Genomic DNA, 17,710 nt, shown 5'->3' with positions numbered 1-17,710 from the left:
GATACATGAAGCTGATTGATAGTGAATAATTTTCAAGATTCCAATATCAATCAAAATTCGGGATTCAAGTTGGTTGGTAGTGTGTAAACAAATCTGAACAATTATCAATTAAGAACTGCCTTACCACTTGAAGTCGAGTTTTTTTTTTTTTTATTTAATAATTTGGTTATTTTCCAAGATGAATGAAATCCTCGCTCAAAATCAAAACCTGTCAAAAAAAATGAAAAAGAGTCCGCGTCATACGGCCCTAGTGGCTAACTCAAACCTAACCAACACTGCAACAAACTCAACCCTAGTTAAACCCAACCAACCAACCAACGACCTTCCCCTATATAAACCGAAACCCCAGCTAAAAAATTGTCAAGGGGAAGAGAGAGAAAAAATTATACCAACAAACAAACGATGGCGGTCGCAAGTTGCCACGCTAGGGTTTTACCAACATTCGAGTGTCGATCGGATCCGGGTAATTCAAAACCCGAACCGAACCGATTCAGTTTCAAATCCAAACCCAAATCGAAATCGTTTGTTGTTGGTGTTAATTTATATCGATTTCCCCCAAATTTCGTCCGGCAATTAAGTAATAAAGCCCGGAGGAATTGTAGTAATATTGGTGTGGCTCAAGTCGTTGCTGCTTCTTGGTCGAATAACGACAAAATGGGCTCTGTTGCTGCCGTTGATTCTGTTACCACGGATGTTAATGAAGTGGTTGCAGTTGGTGATGGTGGTGATTGTAACAGTAATAATAATAATAGTGCTAGTAATAGTGTTGTTGTACAGTCTTCGTCTGATTCGGCCGCTTTGAAGGCCTCTTTTTTGTGTGCTGATGGGAGCATTGCTGTTCATGCTGGTATGTATTATATTAAGCAATGATTGTTAATTGGATTGTAATTCTTGCTTCATTTTGCATGTTTATCTGTAGCACATTAGTGGCTGACAAGTTTGTTAAAAAATTACCTTCACCGTGTATTTGCATTTAATTTGAAAGGTGGCATTGAGTTGTTGAGTTTTATATGTAGACTAAATTACCAAGTTTTGTACCATTTTTAAGTTCAACTTTTATTGTTTGTTTGCAGGTGAAAGATTAGGTCGTGGTATCTTTACCGATGGAATTACTACCCCTGTTGTCAATACTACTGCTTACTGGTTCAAGAACTCGGACGAGCTAATTGATTTCAAGGTGTTTATTATTACCCTTCCGTGATCCTTGTTGGAATTGGAATTCTTAATATGTAATCTATGCTTTTGTTATTTTGGCTATAGCTTATAGGATATAACTAAGTCAATCCAAAAAACAAAATTTTATATATAGGGTGAACTCACATTAAAGTTTTCTGGTCAAACCTGGTGTTGACTGGATTTATAGAGGGTTGCTTGGTATGCATATGTGTATGAGGTTTGTGCATATGTGGTGACGTTTTGTCTTGTGTATCACAGGAGGGACGTTATGCAAGTTTCGAATATGGGCGCTATGGAAATCCTACTACTGAGTCTCTGGAGAGAAAGATAAGGTTTGTTCTACTTTTCAATGTCTTTATATTTATTTATGAAAGTCATAGACTCATAGTTCTATTGTAGTTTATAACGCTAGTACTAAATGAGAATTCTGCAATGTTACTCTGCAGTGCACTTGAGCAGGCCGAAACAACTCTTTTCTTGGCATCTGGAATGTGTGCTAGTACAGTCTTGATGTTTGCATTGGTTGAAAAAGGTGGGCATATCGTTACAACCACAGATTGCTACAGAAAAACAAGGATTTTCATCCAAGATTACCTTGTCCCAAACATGGATGTCTCGGTAATGATTCGTTGCTTGAATGATTTTGAGGTGTTTTTTTTTTCTGAATTTCTTGTATCTTGATCTCTTTGTATTTATGTGGCTTCAATGAACATTTTCATATTTTAATATGATTACAATATGGGAATCTTTGCCATTGTTTTACCTCCTTGATTGTTTGGCAGTTCCCCTTGTGATTGCTTATTATCCTTTGTTCTACTTTCTATGTGTTCTGATCATTATATATGAAGGTATTCTTAAAAACATACATTATGCCCTGGTTAATTAGAATGCAATTTTAGAAAAATCCATTATGCCCTTAATGTGATAGCCCCTTAACCTTGAAGGGCAATGTTGAAATATCCATTGTGCTCTTAATATGATAACTCCCTAACCTTTAAGAGCAATGTTGTCCACAGTAAGGCCGTTGTTATGCTCTTTTTGTTATCGATGCTTATAAGATGTTGGTCCTCTTCCCCTTGGGTCGTTGATCTTATTTTCGATCTAAAGCTTTGGCCAAATTCGTGCAGTTTGGTTTCATTTTTCTGTCATAGTTGTGTATATTTACATGCAGTGTGCTGTATTGCATATTTTCATGTAGCTTAACTGTGGAGTGGCTGGCAACTGTTATTCTCTCACTCCTGCATAAGTTGTCTGATTTAGGATTGGAACTAACTGAATTTTTATCGGTTCAGTCTGATTTGTAGATCTGTAGAATTTATTGGATTAGTCAAATCTATGAAGTATTTGGAGTTTCTACCTGTGCTGATTGTTCTGAATGTTTCTTATCATTAAATTGCAGGTCACTGTTATTGATCCTGGTGATGTGAGTGGCTTGCAATATGCACTGGATCAGAATAATGTAAGTGGCTGGCTTGTGTCCTAGAATGTATGTTCTCTATGCGTCTGTGTAAAGTATCATTCTTATCCGGTGGCAATATTTTATCTCAGGTATCTCTTTTCTTCACTGAATCTCCAACCAACCCTTACCTCCGCTGTGTTGATATTGAGTTGGTGTCAAAGCTTTGCCACAGTAAAGGAGCCCAGGTCTGTATTGATGGAACCTTTGCTACACCTGTGAACCAGAAGGCTCTCTCTCTTGGAGCAGATATTGTTCTTAACTCTGCAACTAAGTACATTGGAGGACATAACGATGTGAGTGGTTTAGCCTTACAGACGAGTACTTCTGCCAAAAAGTTATTGTTGTGGACTGTAGAACCTTAGAATAGATTATTAAACAAATTCACTGTTCTGTTTTTAGGTTATTGGAGGTTGCATTAGTGGATCTATGGAAGTGATTGCTAAAATCCGTAAATTGCATCATGTTTTGGGTGGTGTTCTGAACCCGGTAAGCTATTTCATATTCTGGAAACACACTTGGTGATGTTCATACACTGGAGCTCTATAATTAGTTTTGACTGATCTGCTAGTTAAAAAGCAGAGTTATTAAGTTACGTTTTTGTCTTTATATTCCAGAGTATATAATAGGTGTGATTCCTAAGAGATGATTTTTTAGAGTAGCCTTTAATCGCTTAGGTTTCCCAGTCACTGTTGTTTTTTATGCTTGCATGGATTGCTACTCACATCTCATGGGGCAAGTACTTGATGTGTGTTCACCTTTTGTATCAGAATGCTGCCTACCTGTTCATCCGAGGCATCAAGACATTGCATCTTCGTGTAAAGCAGCAAAATTCAACAGCATTGGAGATGGCCAAGGTTTTAGAGGCACATCCCAAGGTACTTGATGTTTTGTATATCGTACGGTTCTGTTTTGTACTTCGTTTGTTAAACCTGAGTTGTACTACTGCACTGAAACTTTATGTACACTATGGGCATATTGCTTCTATTGCTATATGAAAATTATAGGTTAGCAAAGTGACAGACTGGGTTTTAAATTTTCTTTCTGTTTTTGTCAAGTGAGATGGTAGATAATAATTAGCTTGACAGATGCATTTCTCTGCCTCGTTTAATGGCATTCGTGTGTGGTGTGTTTGTGTTTAAGTGCGTGATGAAGCTTTAAAGAAGTTCTTAAAATGTTACCGATAAAAAAAAAAATCTAAAATGCTTGGCTTTAAGGTCCTTGAATTGTTCCCCTTGTTCCTGTTTTAGCTAATTAGTAAGTAGTGTCGGTACTGTCTCAAAGTTTGGAAAATGTTCTAAATGGTTAAGCACTAGTAGTTTGTTTTCGTGAGAGTCATTGTTATGTGTGACGATTAATGAAAATTTTATTTTTTTCTTTTATTTATTATATGTTTATGTTATTTATTTATTATTATTTATTTTAATCTTCTTAGTGAAGGACTTGAGGTCCAGTTATGCTTATTAAAGTCCTTTGTTGGTGTGTTCTCCTGATTTTACTTTGAAGTTCTTGACTGAACTTCAATTGTTTGTACAGTATGTTCTATGCTCCTTTATCAGTTTACATTACACTTGTTCTTTACTTTAACTAAAATGTTCTTCTTTACTTTACTACCTTTCAGATAGCACGTGTCCATTACCCAGGTTTGCCAAGTCATCCCGACTATGACATTGCCATGCGACAAATGACTGGTTTTGGTGGAGTTGTCAGTTTTGAGGTGAGATTCAACATTGTGTCAAATGCATAGTTGGTTCCAGTTTGTTCATCTTTTCAATTGTCTAGGACTCTAGATTGTTTTACACCAAAATACCACATGGTTGCTGTATCATTTAGTATCCTCACTTTTCAGGTTGATGGAGATTTGCATACTACCAAAAAGTTCATTGACGCTTTGAAGATTGCTTATATTGCCCCTTCATTTGGAGGATGTGAGAGCATTGTGGATCAGCCTGCTATAATGTCTTACTGGTATGTCCTCTTTTCTCTATCATTAATTATGACAGAATTTTATAATTTTATGCTTTGATTTGCCTACTGTATATTTTGGCAAGATATGCATTGGTGACTTTGCGTTGCCTTTTTGAGGACACCTAAGCATAGGTAGCACGTGATCTATACGTATGTCTTTCTGAGAAAGATATGGGAAAAAAATAGTAGAACCATATGAGCACTAAAGTTTTTTGTTTATTCATATGTATTATGTTTTGGTTTTTTGAGTGGTTCATGTTTGTTTTGTTGACCTTGAGCAGGGATCTTACCCAAGATGGAAGAGCTATGTTTGGAATTAAGGACAATTTGGTTCGTTTCAGCTTTGGAGTTGAAGACTTCGAGGATCTGAAAGCAGATATCCTTCAGGCTTTGGCAACTCTGTAGTGCGTCTATCATTTGCTGTTGTTCTTTCGGATTGTATGCTGAACATGGAGTCATTCCTTGTATTTTCTAATGAGAAGGTTGATTGGTTATTGAAAAAAAATCAGACTGATAAAAACTAAATCAGTGTATTTGTTCTGTCTCTGTTAAAGTTATTGCCAATGGGATTAGTCGTTTCCTGATTATTAGGAGAAAGTCCAATGGAGCCTACTGGAGTACTGGGTGACGCGTACCATGAATTGCCAGACTCCCAAGCTTAACCACAAAAAAAAATGTGTACACGCTGGTGACAACAGCTTGTGAAGTACCGGAAAGTGATATCCGGATTTAAATCTTCTGAAGATAATATTTACATCCGAATTTAAACCCAAATCTGTTGAGCAAAAAACGAAAGTCTGTCTTGCGTAATTTGAAAATTATGGTTTGGTGTAGTGCGTTTGGAATATGTGGTGATCGTATTATTTTGGTAAACTAACGCCGCAAAGAATGGCGTAGTGGCAGGCTGGCATCCAAAGCCATAGCTGCTACTATAAATTTGGTCTAGACTAGTAGAATACAAAAGCATTGAACGCAACCTATGTGATTTTTCATTTGGTATTTGGTTGTTGAATCTGCAGAACTCTTTTGCATTACTGTGGCAGTTCGTCAGTGGTTTGAACTAGATTCTTCAAAAAAGAAAAAGTCGGGTATTCTTCTTATAACAATGATGCTCTGGAAATTCCATTTGTCTATATATTAGTATCAGTTAGAAGTTTAGAATTTCCTTTAGGCGGATTGAGAACATTTACAGAAAGTTCAGGGCGGCCAAATGCATTAGAGGCAGAAGTAGCTGGAGCTGAATTGGCATGTAATCTGCTGAAGAAGTATAAGCCTAATCAGACACTTATTTTGGGAGATAGTAGATATCTTATGCAGCTGTTGAGGAACAATGGAGAAGATGCAGGATGGCAACATAAATTCAGAGTGATGGATATAGTGTCTTCTTGTAATTCTCTTATTGAGAACTCAAACAGTTTATGTCATTCTTTTATTTTCTGTTGTGTTAAGAGGAGTAACAGTTTGAGTGATGAGCTAAGTAGATGTGTTTACGAGTCTGTAGAACCTATTTTTCAAAGTTAATCTTACAGTCGAAGTAGTCTCTAAACTTGTTGGCCTGGAGTTTTCATGTGTTCATATATTACTTTTGATTTTTTCCAAGTATTTTTGTTCACAGGGTATAATAGTAGGAGCTCTTAACAGGGCTAAAAGCCTTGCGTTTTCGTTTTATACCATCAAGCATTGCTTTGTAGAGCTATCAATGGATGAATTTTCTGCGCGGCTTTGTTGAGGATCTTGGGAAAAGGTCAAACTCTCGATACCTTGTTAGGGTTTGATGTCAGTCTAGTAATTATCTCATTAAACTCTAACCTTCTCATTCATTGATACCTCAGCCACAAAACAAATACTTGGAACAGTCGAAGTTTTTCTTGGTAAATGAACTGTCGAAGGGTAATTGTAAATGGGGCCTAAATCTTGAGAAAAAAGATATATTTGACGATTAAAATATAAATCTTATGAAAACACGGCCTGAATGAATTAAGTAATTCAACATACTGAGTATTGAGTGTATATTTTTTTTCCCGATAAGTAGTATTGAGTGTAAAAGTATTACACATTGAGCTATTATCACAAAATACATTCCCTATTACCTTCAACAAAATTAATGTACAGACTGCACCTCCACGTTCACGTTACGTTCCTAAAGAGTAGAGAATATAGGAGGGAAATTCTTGATCGTGAACAACTGTAATCCTGTCTTCTAATCTAACTGCTTCCAAGCCACTTTGTCCCTATTGGTTTCGCTTCCTTTACAATACTACGCGTCTGTCTTCATTCTCATCGTAGTTGAAAGGGAGCGGTACTGACTTGAATGCACGATATTTGCCAACATTGTTTAAGTGTTCATTCTCCAACCTGATCAATTGTCAACTTCTCATCAGTACGTAGAATACACTTGCATCAAGTAATCTTGAGACAGTTGCACATTTGCACAGAAGTTCTTGACTAGACTGTGACCATTAAACGTACCTGAAGAAATTCCATATGCCACGACGAATGACCTCCAGACCAGCAACAATTGCAATTAAGGCTTCTCTGTGCAGGAAGGACACCTGAAAATTCAATACAGTCTGCAACCAGGCAAGTCTTAGCACGACATTTAAGACCTGCATTTTGATTGAAATTGTACAGGGTGTTAGATTTATGATGCACCACCTCTTTAAGAATGTACTTGTTAAATTGAACTTACCATGACTACAAAGTACACACTTTTGTGTGGAAGAATGAGTTTGTCTCTTAACCAACGATTTTTTGAGTGCCGTTGTAGGAGCCCCCAGTCAATGAGGTCCCAGTATGTGCTGAAGGCAGTTGCAATTGCTGAGGAGATCAATACCATCATCAACCAATCAACCATACCTGCCCCCTTTGACGACTATAAGCTGTCCTCATTAGAACAGCCACAATAGTTGAGAAATATTTCAATCCATTATATCCCTGCATTGGATCCCGTTCTTCAACCAAGCGACGAAGGCACTAGATAGAACACAATACTTATGAGTGTGAACATTGATAGGGAGAAATCGTAGAGAAGAAGAAAGTTAAACCAACCTGAAGTAATCGCCACCAATATGGTATTGTAGCTACAATGAAATAGAACATGTTGTAGACATAATTACTTTTGCACATGTTCCGTCTTTGTTTAAAGTCTCCCCAACCATAATAGCAGAGGTAGAACTCGAGACTTCGAAGGGCTTGGATCTGTAAAAGGAATGACAAATCATGTCATTTGTACGTATATTAAATTTTGATCTTTCTTGTATTTATGTTGTGTGGCTGGTATAATTGTATAGTAAGCTTATGAGCCGAAGTGCCTAACCTGGCTAGTGAGCTGGTCTGCTAGAAAAAAATCTGGGAGGGTGACCTGTGAAGAAAACTTAAGATCAGTAAGCTTATATATGTATCAATTCCTGTATTATTTGGTAACCTTGTCATCCTTTACCTTGTACAGAGGAGCACAAATGCAGCGGAATACACAGCAGAGTAGGAAGAAGCGACTTGAGCGATATAGTATGTTGAAGGGGAAAAATATTATGACAAGTAGAAGCTGCATATAGAGAGAATTCCAGTCAATATTCACGTTCAGAAGTTGGAAGATTGATAAAATTGTCTAGGTGAGTTTTGGAATCTTACAATTACTAATCCTAACGGGAGTAATTCAGTGAATGCTCTAAAATCTTTGGTTTTCTCATCCATCTCCATGTCAAGATTTGCGAGCACACTGGCAAAAGCAAGTGTGGCAAGACCTGTGCTAAGGAGTAAAACTTCTCTGTATCCCAACTCTGTACCTTGCTTGAAACCAAATATAAACGAATAATTGACATGGTAACGCCTCCAGAAGTATATATTGCCAGCATACATAACCATATGTAAAACAACATGTAGAGAAAACGAGATTTTTTTTCTCTTCCACGTTTAGGGCGCACCTGCGCTCAGAGTAGGTGCGACCTGCGCTCAGCATTCCAGTGTTTTAGGCGCACCTGCGCTCAGAGTAGGCGCGACCTGCGCTCAGCCTCCAGTGTTTTGGGACACCTGCCTCCTCCGATGGGCTGACACACGACTCCACCAATTTCAGCCCGAAATTCACTGTTTCGGAAGCTTTTCTGAAATAGTATAAAAATAGGTTTTTTCTCTAGAAACCTAACTTTTCCAAAACCAAGAAAGAGAGAGATTATAAGAGAGCAATTCTTTGTGAGTTGAGTATTCATTCTTTGTGTGTGAATTGAGAAGTATATATTGCCAAGATACATAACCATATGTAAAACAACAAATCCAAATAAGGCTGCAGAGGCGTTTAAGATGTTAAATTAAGTAAGAACAAAAGATTATATATAAAGCTTGGGTGCATATTGCAGAAACTTAAAATGAAACTAGTACAACTTTCTTTTCATCGAATTCAGGATCCAGATTTGAGCACTACGCCGCTTGCGTAACTTAAAATAGTTGGAATATGGTTGAAACTTGAAAGCCATAACTTACCTATAAAGAGGGAACAAGTTATCCATGTAACGACCAAAGCCCTCTGTCTTTAAGAGTTTCCGAAGATGAATGATCAAAAAAAGGGCTACAAGGAGCGAGATAGTGCAACCCGTAAAGAAACCTGAAGTATTGCACCAATCGGATTCAGATGATAATCCCGTCAATTGTACATTATGTTGGAATCTTCATGTGTATTTCAAATATTTGTGTGTTGTTTAGTCCCACATTGGTGAACCACCACTAGGTAGTGAGGTATTTGAGGTGAACCTCTAGCATAAGGGCGTGCCCTTAGGGTACAAATGCTTTTGTGTTAGGAGGGAGGACTCACCCAAAGCCACACCCGCCCGCCCCGCACCGAGTCGTGTCGTGACGTGGGCTGGGGCTGGGGCTGGTTATCTAGTGGGTAGTGGTTTACATATTCCCTAAACTGGTGTTGTGGGACGTGTTGCTAGAGTTCTACTCCAAGTTGGTGTTGTGAAACCGACTTTGTGAGGTTTCCTTCTCCCATCTGGTAACCGGATCACCTCTATATAAACGTTGCTAGAGTTCTACTCCAAGTTGGTGTTGTGAAACCGACTTTGTGAGGTTTCCTTCTCCCATCTGGTAACCGGATCACCTCTATATAAACACTGCTGTGTCTATAGAGGGGATTGATCACAGAACAGAGAGATAGAACTCGTGTGCTGCTGCTGCTATATCGACTAAGATAGAAGTCGTGCAAGCTCCTGCTACTACGTAAAACGTAACTCGTCGCGGACTATCCCTTCATCTCACCATACCCGAATCAGAGAAACAGATAAGTCTATCATTGCTTTCTTTATTCTCTTCTTCCTGTCAGCCGCCAGAGAGAGTTATATTGCTGTTCTAGAGGGTAGTCTATTCTAGTGCAAAGTTAGATTGTCGCTTAACCATTGAATCCTCGTGAGGAAAACGCCACTTTGCCGCCTTTCGCACCATTGGAAGGGGCTAAATCTTTCCTTAAGGACAGCTAATCCGCTTTGGTTATTACCTGTTATTCTCGTCCTTGTCTTCTATTGTTTTCTTTTATCCGCATACAACAATCTTAAGGAAAGATCAAGATGTCTACACCGTGACACCACCGATCAAAGAAACTAATTCGAGTCATGGAAGTAACTTCGTCTATGAGATGCCGCGACACCTCTACTTGAATGCTTTCGCAATTTACCTAATGTGTCAAAGATTGAATCCTTCAGCGGTTCACACTTCAAGCGATGGAGAGAAAGGGTGTTCACAGCCCTAGATGTACTCAACTATGCAAAGTATCTCACTGATACAGCACCCATGGAGGGTTCTAATGATTTCGAAAGAAATCAAGCTGCTTGGCTCAATGGGAATAAGGTATGTCGTCATGCTATTTTGAGTACCTTGTCCAATGAGATTTTTGATATTTATTGTTCAAATAAGAATGCACATGATATTTGGGAGAGTTTGAACAAGAAATACATAATAGAGGATGCTGGTACTCAGAAATATGCTATTGGGAATTTTCTAAAGTTCCATATGAGAGAGGATAGAGATGTAACGTCTCAAATCCATGATTTTCATGTGCTGATTAATGATTTGAAAACTGAGGGTATTAATTTACCCGAATCCTTTGTTGCTGGATGTTTGATTGAGAAACTCCCCGAGTCTTGGAAACACTATAAAAATAGTATGAAGCATAAGCGTAAGCAGATGACTCTTGAGGATGTGATCATTCACATTCACATAGAGGAAAAGAACAAGACTCGGGATGAGGTGTTGTCTAAGGAATTTCATTCTAAAGCCAATATCATTGAAGGTAATCCCAGCAAATCTAACAAAACCTCTAAGAAGCAGAAGTCCAACAAAAATAAGAATTTCAAGGTCAAAGGCACTTCTTTTAAAGCCGAGTGGGTAATCGGCAATGGAAATTGTTATGTTTGTGGTAAACCTGGACATAGGGCTTTTCGGTCTGCATACACAAAAAGACAATCGATGATCCTCCCAATGCTAATCTAGTTGAGGGAGATGATATTGTTCTTCTTTGTCGTGGTCACAAGTGTTCATAGCCAATCGGGAAGAGGAACTGGGTACTAGATTCCTCGTGCCACCCGCCACGTCTGTGGTGATGTTGAAACCTTCTCGACATACATACTAGTGAAAGATGAAAAGGTCTATATGGGTGACTCTAGGTCTGTTCTGTTGAGGGAACAGCAAGGTTCTTCCTCGGTTAACTTCCCCGAAAACCCTTTCACTTAGTAATGTTCTTCATGTTCCCGAGATTCGCCGAATCTGATTTCTCGTCTCTCTTGGGAAAAGCTGGCCAAGGTGACTTTTGAGAGTGACAAGTTTGTTCGACAAAAGAATGAGGGGTTTTGTTGGTAAAGGTTATTGTAATAATTGGGTCTTTTTCATGTTGAATGTACTTGACAACATTATTATTAATAAGAATGAATGCATACCTTATTTGCTTGACTCTTTTAATATATGGCATGGTAGACTAGGACATGTGAATGTTCAAGATATGAAAAGGATGAAAGCATGTGGTTTATTGTCTAATATTTCTGATTTTTCTAATGATAAATGTGAGATATGTCTTTGAGACTAAAGCCACGAAGAAACCCTCAATAGAACGTGGTCTAGAGATAAAACCGGATTACTAACTCTTATTCATACATTTGGGTGAATTCGTAAGTACCATGTCTAGGGGGAAGTTTTATTATATTACATTCATAGATGACTTCTCTAGGTACACCATGGTATATTTACTTAGACACAAGCATGAGGGCAGTGAGATGTTTCTCAAGTACAAAGTGAAGTTGAAAACCGGCTTAACCAAAGATTAAGAGACTTGATTCCGATAGGGGTGGAGAATATGAGTCTAACCCCTTCCGGGACTTTTGTGACAAGAATGGCATTATTCATGAGACTACTCCACCATACTCTCCCCGAGTCTAACGGAGTAGCCGAACGGAAAAAAGTAACACTAAAAAGAGATGATGAATGCTATGCTTGTAAGTTCTGAGCTTCCCCTGAACTTGTGGGGAAGCAATCCTATCTGCTGCCATATACGAGAATAGGATACCCAACAAGAAAACAGGAATAAGACACCATATGAGTTATGGAAAGGTCATGTACCTACCCCATATACTTAAAAATGTGGGGTGTCTTACTAAGGTTCTTGTGAACGAACCTAAAAAGAGAAAATTGGGACCTAGAACTGTTGATTGTATGTTCATTGGTTATGCTCATAATAGTCTTTGCATATAGATTTTTAGTAGTAAAATCGATAATAACCTTGTCGATGCTAACACTATTATATAGAGTAAAAATGCTGATTTTTTGAGAATTTGTTTCCTTTGAAAATTGGCATTGAGAGGTTGGTAGCTCCTAGTGAACAACAATCAACGGATCCCTCGAATTTTCAACAAGAAATTCGGAAGAGTAAAAGAGACAGAAATCCACCAATTTTGGTGATGACTTTTACACATTTCTTCTTGATGATGATCCCGTGGACGATAATGAGGCAATCAGTTCTCGAGATGCACCTTTCGGAAGGATGCTATACACTCGTGAGCTAGATTCGATTATAGCTAATCACACATGGGAGATAGTTGAGCTACCTCCTGGGGCGAAACCTATACGTTACAAGTGGATCTTCAAAAAGAAATTGAAACTAGATGGTTCCATTGAGAAATACAAGGCTAGACTTGTAGTCAAGGGATTCTCCCAGAAAAAAGGCATTGACTATTTTGATACTTATGCTCCAGTAACTAGGATTTCTTCTATAAGAGTTCTAATGGCTGTAGCTGCTATTCATAATTTATTTATTCATCAAATGGATGTAAAAACTGCATTTTTGAATGGTGATCTTGATGAAGATATATATGATGCGCCGAAAGGGTGATAGTACCGGGGAATGAGCATAAGGTATGCAAGTTAGTTAAGTCTTTATATGGGTTGAAACAAGCCAAAACAATGGCATGAAAAGTTTGACAAAGGTCATGATGTCTAATGGATATCACATAAATGATGCCGATAAATGTATTTACTTCAAATCTTTTGATGTGAATTCATATGTGATTATCCTGTCTATATGTGGATGACATGTTAATCATGAGTCCTAGCCTTGATGTTGTGAGAAACACCAAGATGTTTTTATCCTCCCAATTTGAAATGAAGGATTTGGGAGAAGCCGATGTGATTCTTGGAATCAAAATCATCGTAAACGATGATGGCTATACGCTTTCACAAGAGCATTATGTTGAGAAGTTTTGAAGAAGTTTAACTTTTATGATAGTAAGCCCGCGGTCGACACCTTATATGAGGCAAATAGTGAACTTCGGAAAAATGCTCAACATGGTGTACTTCGATCTAGATATGCCCAAATTATTGGTAGTCTCATGTACTTGATGAATTGCACTAGACCGACATTGCTTATGCAGCTTAGCGTGCTAAGCGGATACACTCATTGTCCTAGTCGAACATTGGAGTCGTTAGAGAGATTAGCCAAGTACTTGAGAGGAACAATGAATTACGGCATAAGGTTTAGACAAACTCCACCGTGATAGAGGGTTATTGTGATGCAAACCGATATCCGATTCTCATGATATCAAGTCCACTAGTGGTTATATTTTCACCCTAGGTGGAGGTGCAAATGGCTTGGAAATCTTCTAAGCAGACCTTGATAGCTCGCTCAACCATGGAGTCCGAGCTTATTGCTTTAGATAAAGCAAGTCTCGAGGTCGAGTGGCTTAGAAACCTCTTGGCAGATCTTCCTATCGGTACAAAACCACCTCGGTATTTTACCGCATTGTATTTGTCGGATCGCCGTAGCAAAAGGCAAAGAGCAAATTGTATAATGGGATCCGGGCTTTGAATCTGAGTCAGGCTCTAGATTATGTGAAGTCGAGTTAAATTTGGCCGATCCTCCGACAAAGCCACTTAACAGAGACAAGTGGTTGATACGTCCGAGGGGATGGGACTTTTGCCTTAGATAGAGGGCTTACGACGGCAACCCCACCTATGTGATTGGAGATCCCATGAAGTAGGTTCAAAGGAAAAACAAGTCACCTAGTCGCCTGGTATGCTATTGTCTTTATTTGAGACGCCCCACCCTATGACTAGATAGCATTTTTGTATACTTTGTATAACTTGAATAGCAATGAGAAATCGGATGAGTTATTTTACTCTTAATGGAATCCATAGTCCTTATTTTTATGAGATAGTGTATTTTAACCGCTATGTACACTTGATGGATATCCACCTACGTGAATGTAGAACCGGTCGGTTCTTATGGGTATTGAGGCAAATACTCTAGAGCATTCACTTAACACAGTAGCCTTGGGCCAAAAGCGCAACACCGAAATCGGGCATATAATGAAGGAGCAATGTGGGTGCATGTCCTCTATTTTACTACAAGGGAATGTTGGTTCAAAGATTTTTTAATCCACCACTTTCAATTATTATAAGACATGTTACCCTATGACCGGGTTCAAGCCCAAAAAGCACCAAAGATCTTATGCATTGTTTTTCGATTCTCTCCGGCATTTCGTTAACCCATTTCTTTTGTAATATCCTATTCCAAAATAGTGGGGGACTATAAGTATTTTGAAATAGTGGGGGATTGTTGGAATCTTCATGTGTATTTCAAATACTTGTGTGTTGTTTAGTCCCACATTGGTGAACCACCACTAGGTAGTGAGGTATTTGAGGTGAACCTCTAGCATAAGGGCGTGCCCTTAGGGTACAAATGCTTTTGTGTTAGGAGGGAGGACTCACCCAAAGCCACACACGCGCGCGCCCGCCCGCCCCGCACCGAACCGAGCCGAGTCGTGACTTGGGCTTGGGCAGTTTCGGTTTGCTAGAGTTCTACTCCAAGTTGGTGTTGTGAAACCGACTTTGTGAGGTTTCCTTCTCCCATCTGGTAACCGGATCACCTCTATATAAACACTGCTGTGTCTATAGAGGGGATTGATCACAGAACAGAGAGAGAGAGAGGACGCAGAGAGATAGAACTTCGTGTCTTCGCCGCCGCTATATCGACTAAGATAGAAGTCGCAAGCCGCCGCTACTACGAAACGAACTTCGTCTGGACTATCCCTTCATCTCACCATACCCGAATCAGAGAAACAGATAAGTCTATCTCTTCTTCCTGTCAGCCGCCAGAGAGAGTTATATTGCTGTTCTAGAGGGTAGTCTATTCTAGTGCAAAGTTAGGCTGCTTTGTTAACCATTGAATCCCGCGGAGGGAAGAGACGCCATTGTTGCCTTTCTTCGCACCATTGGAAGGGGCTTAAATCTTTCCTTAAGGACAGCCTAATCCGCGCCTTGGTTATTACCTGTTATTCTGTCCTTGTCTTCTATTGTTTTCTTTTGATAGTAGTGCATTTTGATTGTTTTATTTCTTACCCAAAGAAAATGTCGTTCCATGCCTTTCTTTCTTTGCTTTTGGTCTCAAAGTGTTCATGCCTTTGCTACGATTCGAGTTTGAAAAGTGCTTGATAAATGTAGCTTCCACCCTCTCTATGACTCTAGTGACCTAGTCGGTACGCAAGAAAAATGAGATTACTCTGTTTATCGAGAATGGTGAAAGACAATGGGGCCAACTCCGTATATTCATATTGTTACCTCATCTGAGTTGCCGATGTATAAGCTGTCGACCATGTTCAAGTATGATTTTGATGCATTTCTTGAAGTGACCTGCAGCAATGTGAACATCAAACCATGTTCAAGTTAACTTATGGAATCTATTGTTGTTTCTTTTTTCTTAAGGACATGATACTGACTGTTAGTTTTCTTACGATATCGTGTTTTTCATTATGTACAGAGGAACCTTTGTGTTTAACAGCAACGCCAGAAATGACCAGACCACATGATTTCCCAATAAAATTAGGCTCTTAACACGTTTGTATAATAGTCTATAGTTGAAACATTTGGGTGTATGGATGGAACGTAACTGACCTTGTCGTATTTCTTCATGATCTTGGACAGTGCCGACAGATTTTGAAAGCTGTTCCATTCACCAGCACATCAGCACTAAGGAATTTTTTCCAGCCAAAAGTTAAATATAAGTAACAAAATCTGTTTGGTGCTTGTTATCTGTAATTCTTTAGAAGCCAGAGTTTCTGATAGAACTCGATAAAAGTCGCTTCAGTTGTTCTTCAACTTTCTTCAGACTATCTTTTCTGAAGTTCAACTCTTTGTCTTTGTCAACCTTAAGTAAGCCTTTGATGGTAGAATATGGAGTTTCACTCGTACAATTGATCTTCACATGATTAAGAATCTCGTCTGAATCTTTTGAACTCCTTTCATAGCTGGTTACATCCATATGAACTTTCCCTATAGATTCAGAACAAAATGTTACAAATTCAATAGATCAAGTCATGCCGCATGTAGGATGGTTTTTAAGTTCATATTACTTAAGTTAATTGTGCTGCAATCTGTGCCAACAGGCTACAGGCAACTACTATTGTTCAATTTCAGCTCAAGTCTTAGCCGTTCACTGTATCACTAACAGTGCCCTCTATTCAGCTATTCCATTCTTGATTTGTGTGTTTTTTTCATGTAAATTTTCAACTATTTTCAGCTTTTGTAGAAAAAAAAACGCATATCTGAGGTTCCAACTTTTGTAGTTCTACTAGGCTAAGGGCCTCTAAGGCTCAATCTTCTCTCAGTAAAAAGCATAGACATCTCAATCGGAAATTGAGATTTTCAAGATTATGTGAAACCAAAAACTAATGCAAAGAGAGATGGGATACGGTTGACGTGGCCTATAGAAGTCCTTTGTAATCTCTAAATTTTAAAATGTCATAGTTTTTTATCAAAATATGTGTGATCTATGCAGGTATTTGCAACTGACATGATGAATGCACGAGACTGTTATTGGACGTATTCAACCGTTCCAGTTGCAGCACTATCAGTTTGTTACAACTGAGTTTCTTTTTATTTTGGTGCAAAGAGTATTAGCTGCGCAGGTCTCTGCCCGCACAACACGCCTATGACGATGTAAACAAAACCACTCAAAGCACAAAAAACAGTCTTACTATGGTATCTGCTATTCTGCTGTGCTTTTCATTGATAAAAAATTCTATATTAGCGAACAACTTTGAACAAATAATTGTGAACAAATTGACGTGGCCGTGCAACATTCATGTTGCAGGGGGAGTTGACAGTGCAATATTCATGTTGCAGTGGTGTCTGATAGGGCAACATGGCTACTATTCTTAACAAACTGCTATCATGTTGCAGAGATAAATAGTGGGATTTGATAGTGCTACATCCATATTGCAGAGTTAGATTTGATAGTGCAACATCTATGTTGCAGAGGTAAACAGTGGGATTCAACAGTGCAACATTCATGTTGCAGTGAGATTTGATAGTACAACACTACAACACCCATGTTGCAGTGAGATTTGATAGTACAACACCCATGTTGCAGAGATAAATAGTGCGATTTGATAGTGCACCATCCATGTTGTAGTGAGATTTGATAGTGCGCATGCAATATCCATATTGCCGAGGTAAAATAGCTTTGGATTCGGATATGCCTGTATCCGAATCCGAATCCGACGGATATTAAAAAATTTATCCGAATCGGATAATATCTTATCCGAAAATTAATATTAATATTAATTTTATTTGCTTTGAATA

The 17,710-nt window shown here is 38.6% G+C and overlaps 3 protein-coding genes across 3 annotated transcripts; 1 reads left to right on the top strand and 2 right to left on the bottom strand.

Moving 5' to 3' along the window:
• Window positions 1–345: 345 nt before the first annotated feature.
• On the top strand, window positions 346–5,187 carry LOC147522404 (cystathionine gamma-synthase 1, chloroplastic-like). Its single transcript, XM_086593242.1, has 11 exons — window positions 346–847; window positions 1,074–1,177; window positions 1,435–1,508; window positions 1,623–1,794; window positions 2,576–2,635; window positions 2,725–2,928; window positions 3,035–3,121; window positions 3,403–3,510; window positions 4,254–4,349; window positions 4,482–4,600; window positions 4,882–5,187. The coding sequence occupies exons 1-11, from the start codon at window positions 403–405 to the stop codon at window positions 5,003–5,005; spliced, it is 1,593 nt and encodes a 530-aa protein (XP_086449368.1). The 5' UTR covers window positions 346–402; the 3' UTR covers window positions 5,006–5,187.
• Window positions 5,188–6,577: 1,390 nt separating this feature from the next.
• On the bottom strand, window positions 6,578–8,516 carry LOC147522403 (phosphate transporter PHO1 homolog 7-like). Its single transcript, XM_086560124.1, is given in 8 exon segments — window positions 6,578–6,955; window positions 7,070–7,206; window positions 7,290–7,442; window positions 7,445–7,573; window positions 7,649–7,798; window positions 7,917–7,961; window positions 8,040–8,144; window positions 8,231–8,516. Coding segments are annotated over 8 exon segments (1,059 nt in total). The 5' UTR covers window positions 8,465–8,516; the 3' UTR covers window positions 6,578–6,849.
• Window positions 8,517–9,055: 539 nt separating this feature from the next.
• On the bottom strand, window positions 9,056–16,068 carry LOC147522402 (phosphate transporter PHO1 homolog 5-like). The gene is made up of 4 exons (XM_086593240.1): window positions 16,022–16,068; window positions 15,689–15,760; window positions 15,470–15,599; window positions 9,056–9,197 (listed from the first exon to the last, which is right to left on the bottom strand). The coding sequence occupies exons 1-4, from the start codon at window positions 16,037–16,039 to the stop codon at window positions 9,073–9,075; spliced, it is 345 nt and encodes a 114-aa protein (XP_086449366.1). The 5' UTR covers window positions 16,040–16,068; the 3' UTR covers window positions 9,056–9,072.
• Between the last annotated feature and the right edge of the window lie 1,642 nt (window positions 16,069–17,710).

This window comes from Coptis chinensis, chromosome 1, assembly GCF_015680905.1.
Source record: "Coptis chinensis isolate HL-2020 chromosome 1, ASM1568090v1, whole genome shotgun sequence".
Lineage (NCBI taxonomy): Eukaryota > Viridiplantae > Streptophyta > Magnoliopsida > Ranunculales > Ranunculaceae > Coptis > Coptis chinensis.
Note: the sequence above shows the minus strand (reverse complement) of the source record. Positions and strands in the feature narration are given on the sequence as shown.

Excerpts from the sequence above, each read along its gene's own strand:
- LOC147522402 (XM_086593240.1), bottom strand. Across the intron at positions 15,600-15,688 it reads ACATCGGCAACTCAGATGAG|GTCACTAGAGTCATAGAGAG; the intron begins GTAACAATATGA and ends CGTACCGACTAG. Across the intron at positions 9,198-15,469 it reads TGGAACGACATTTTCTTTGG|GTTTCTTTACGGGTTGCACT; the intron begins GTAAGAAATAAA and ends GCAATACTTCAG.
- LOC147522404 (XM_086593242.1), top strand. The coding sequence starts at position 403 with ATGGCGGTCGCAAGTTGCCACGCTAGGGTTTTACCAACATTCGAGTGT. Across the intron at positions 848-1,073 it reads GAGCATTGCTGTTCATGCTG|GTGAAAGATTAGGTCGTGGT; the intron begins GTATGTATTATA and ends GTTTGTTTGCAG. Across the intron at positions 4,601-4,881 it reads CCTGCTATAATGTCTTACTG|GGATCTTACCCAAGATGGAA; the intron begins GTATGTCCTCTT and ends GACCTTGAGCAG.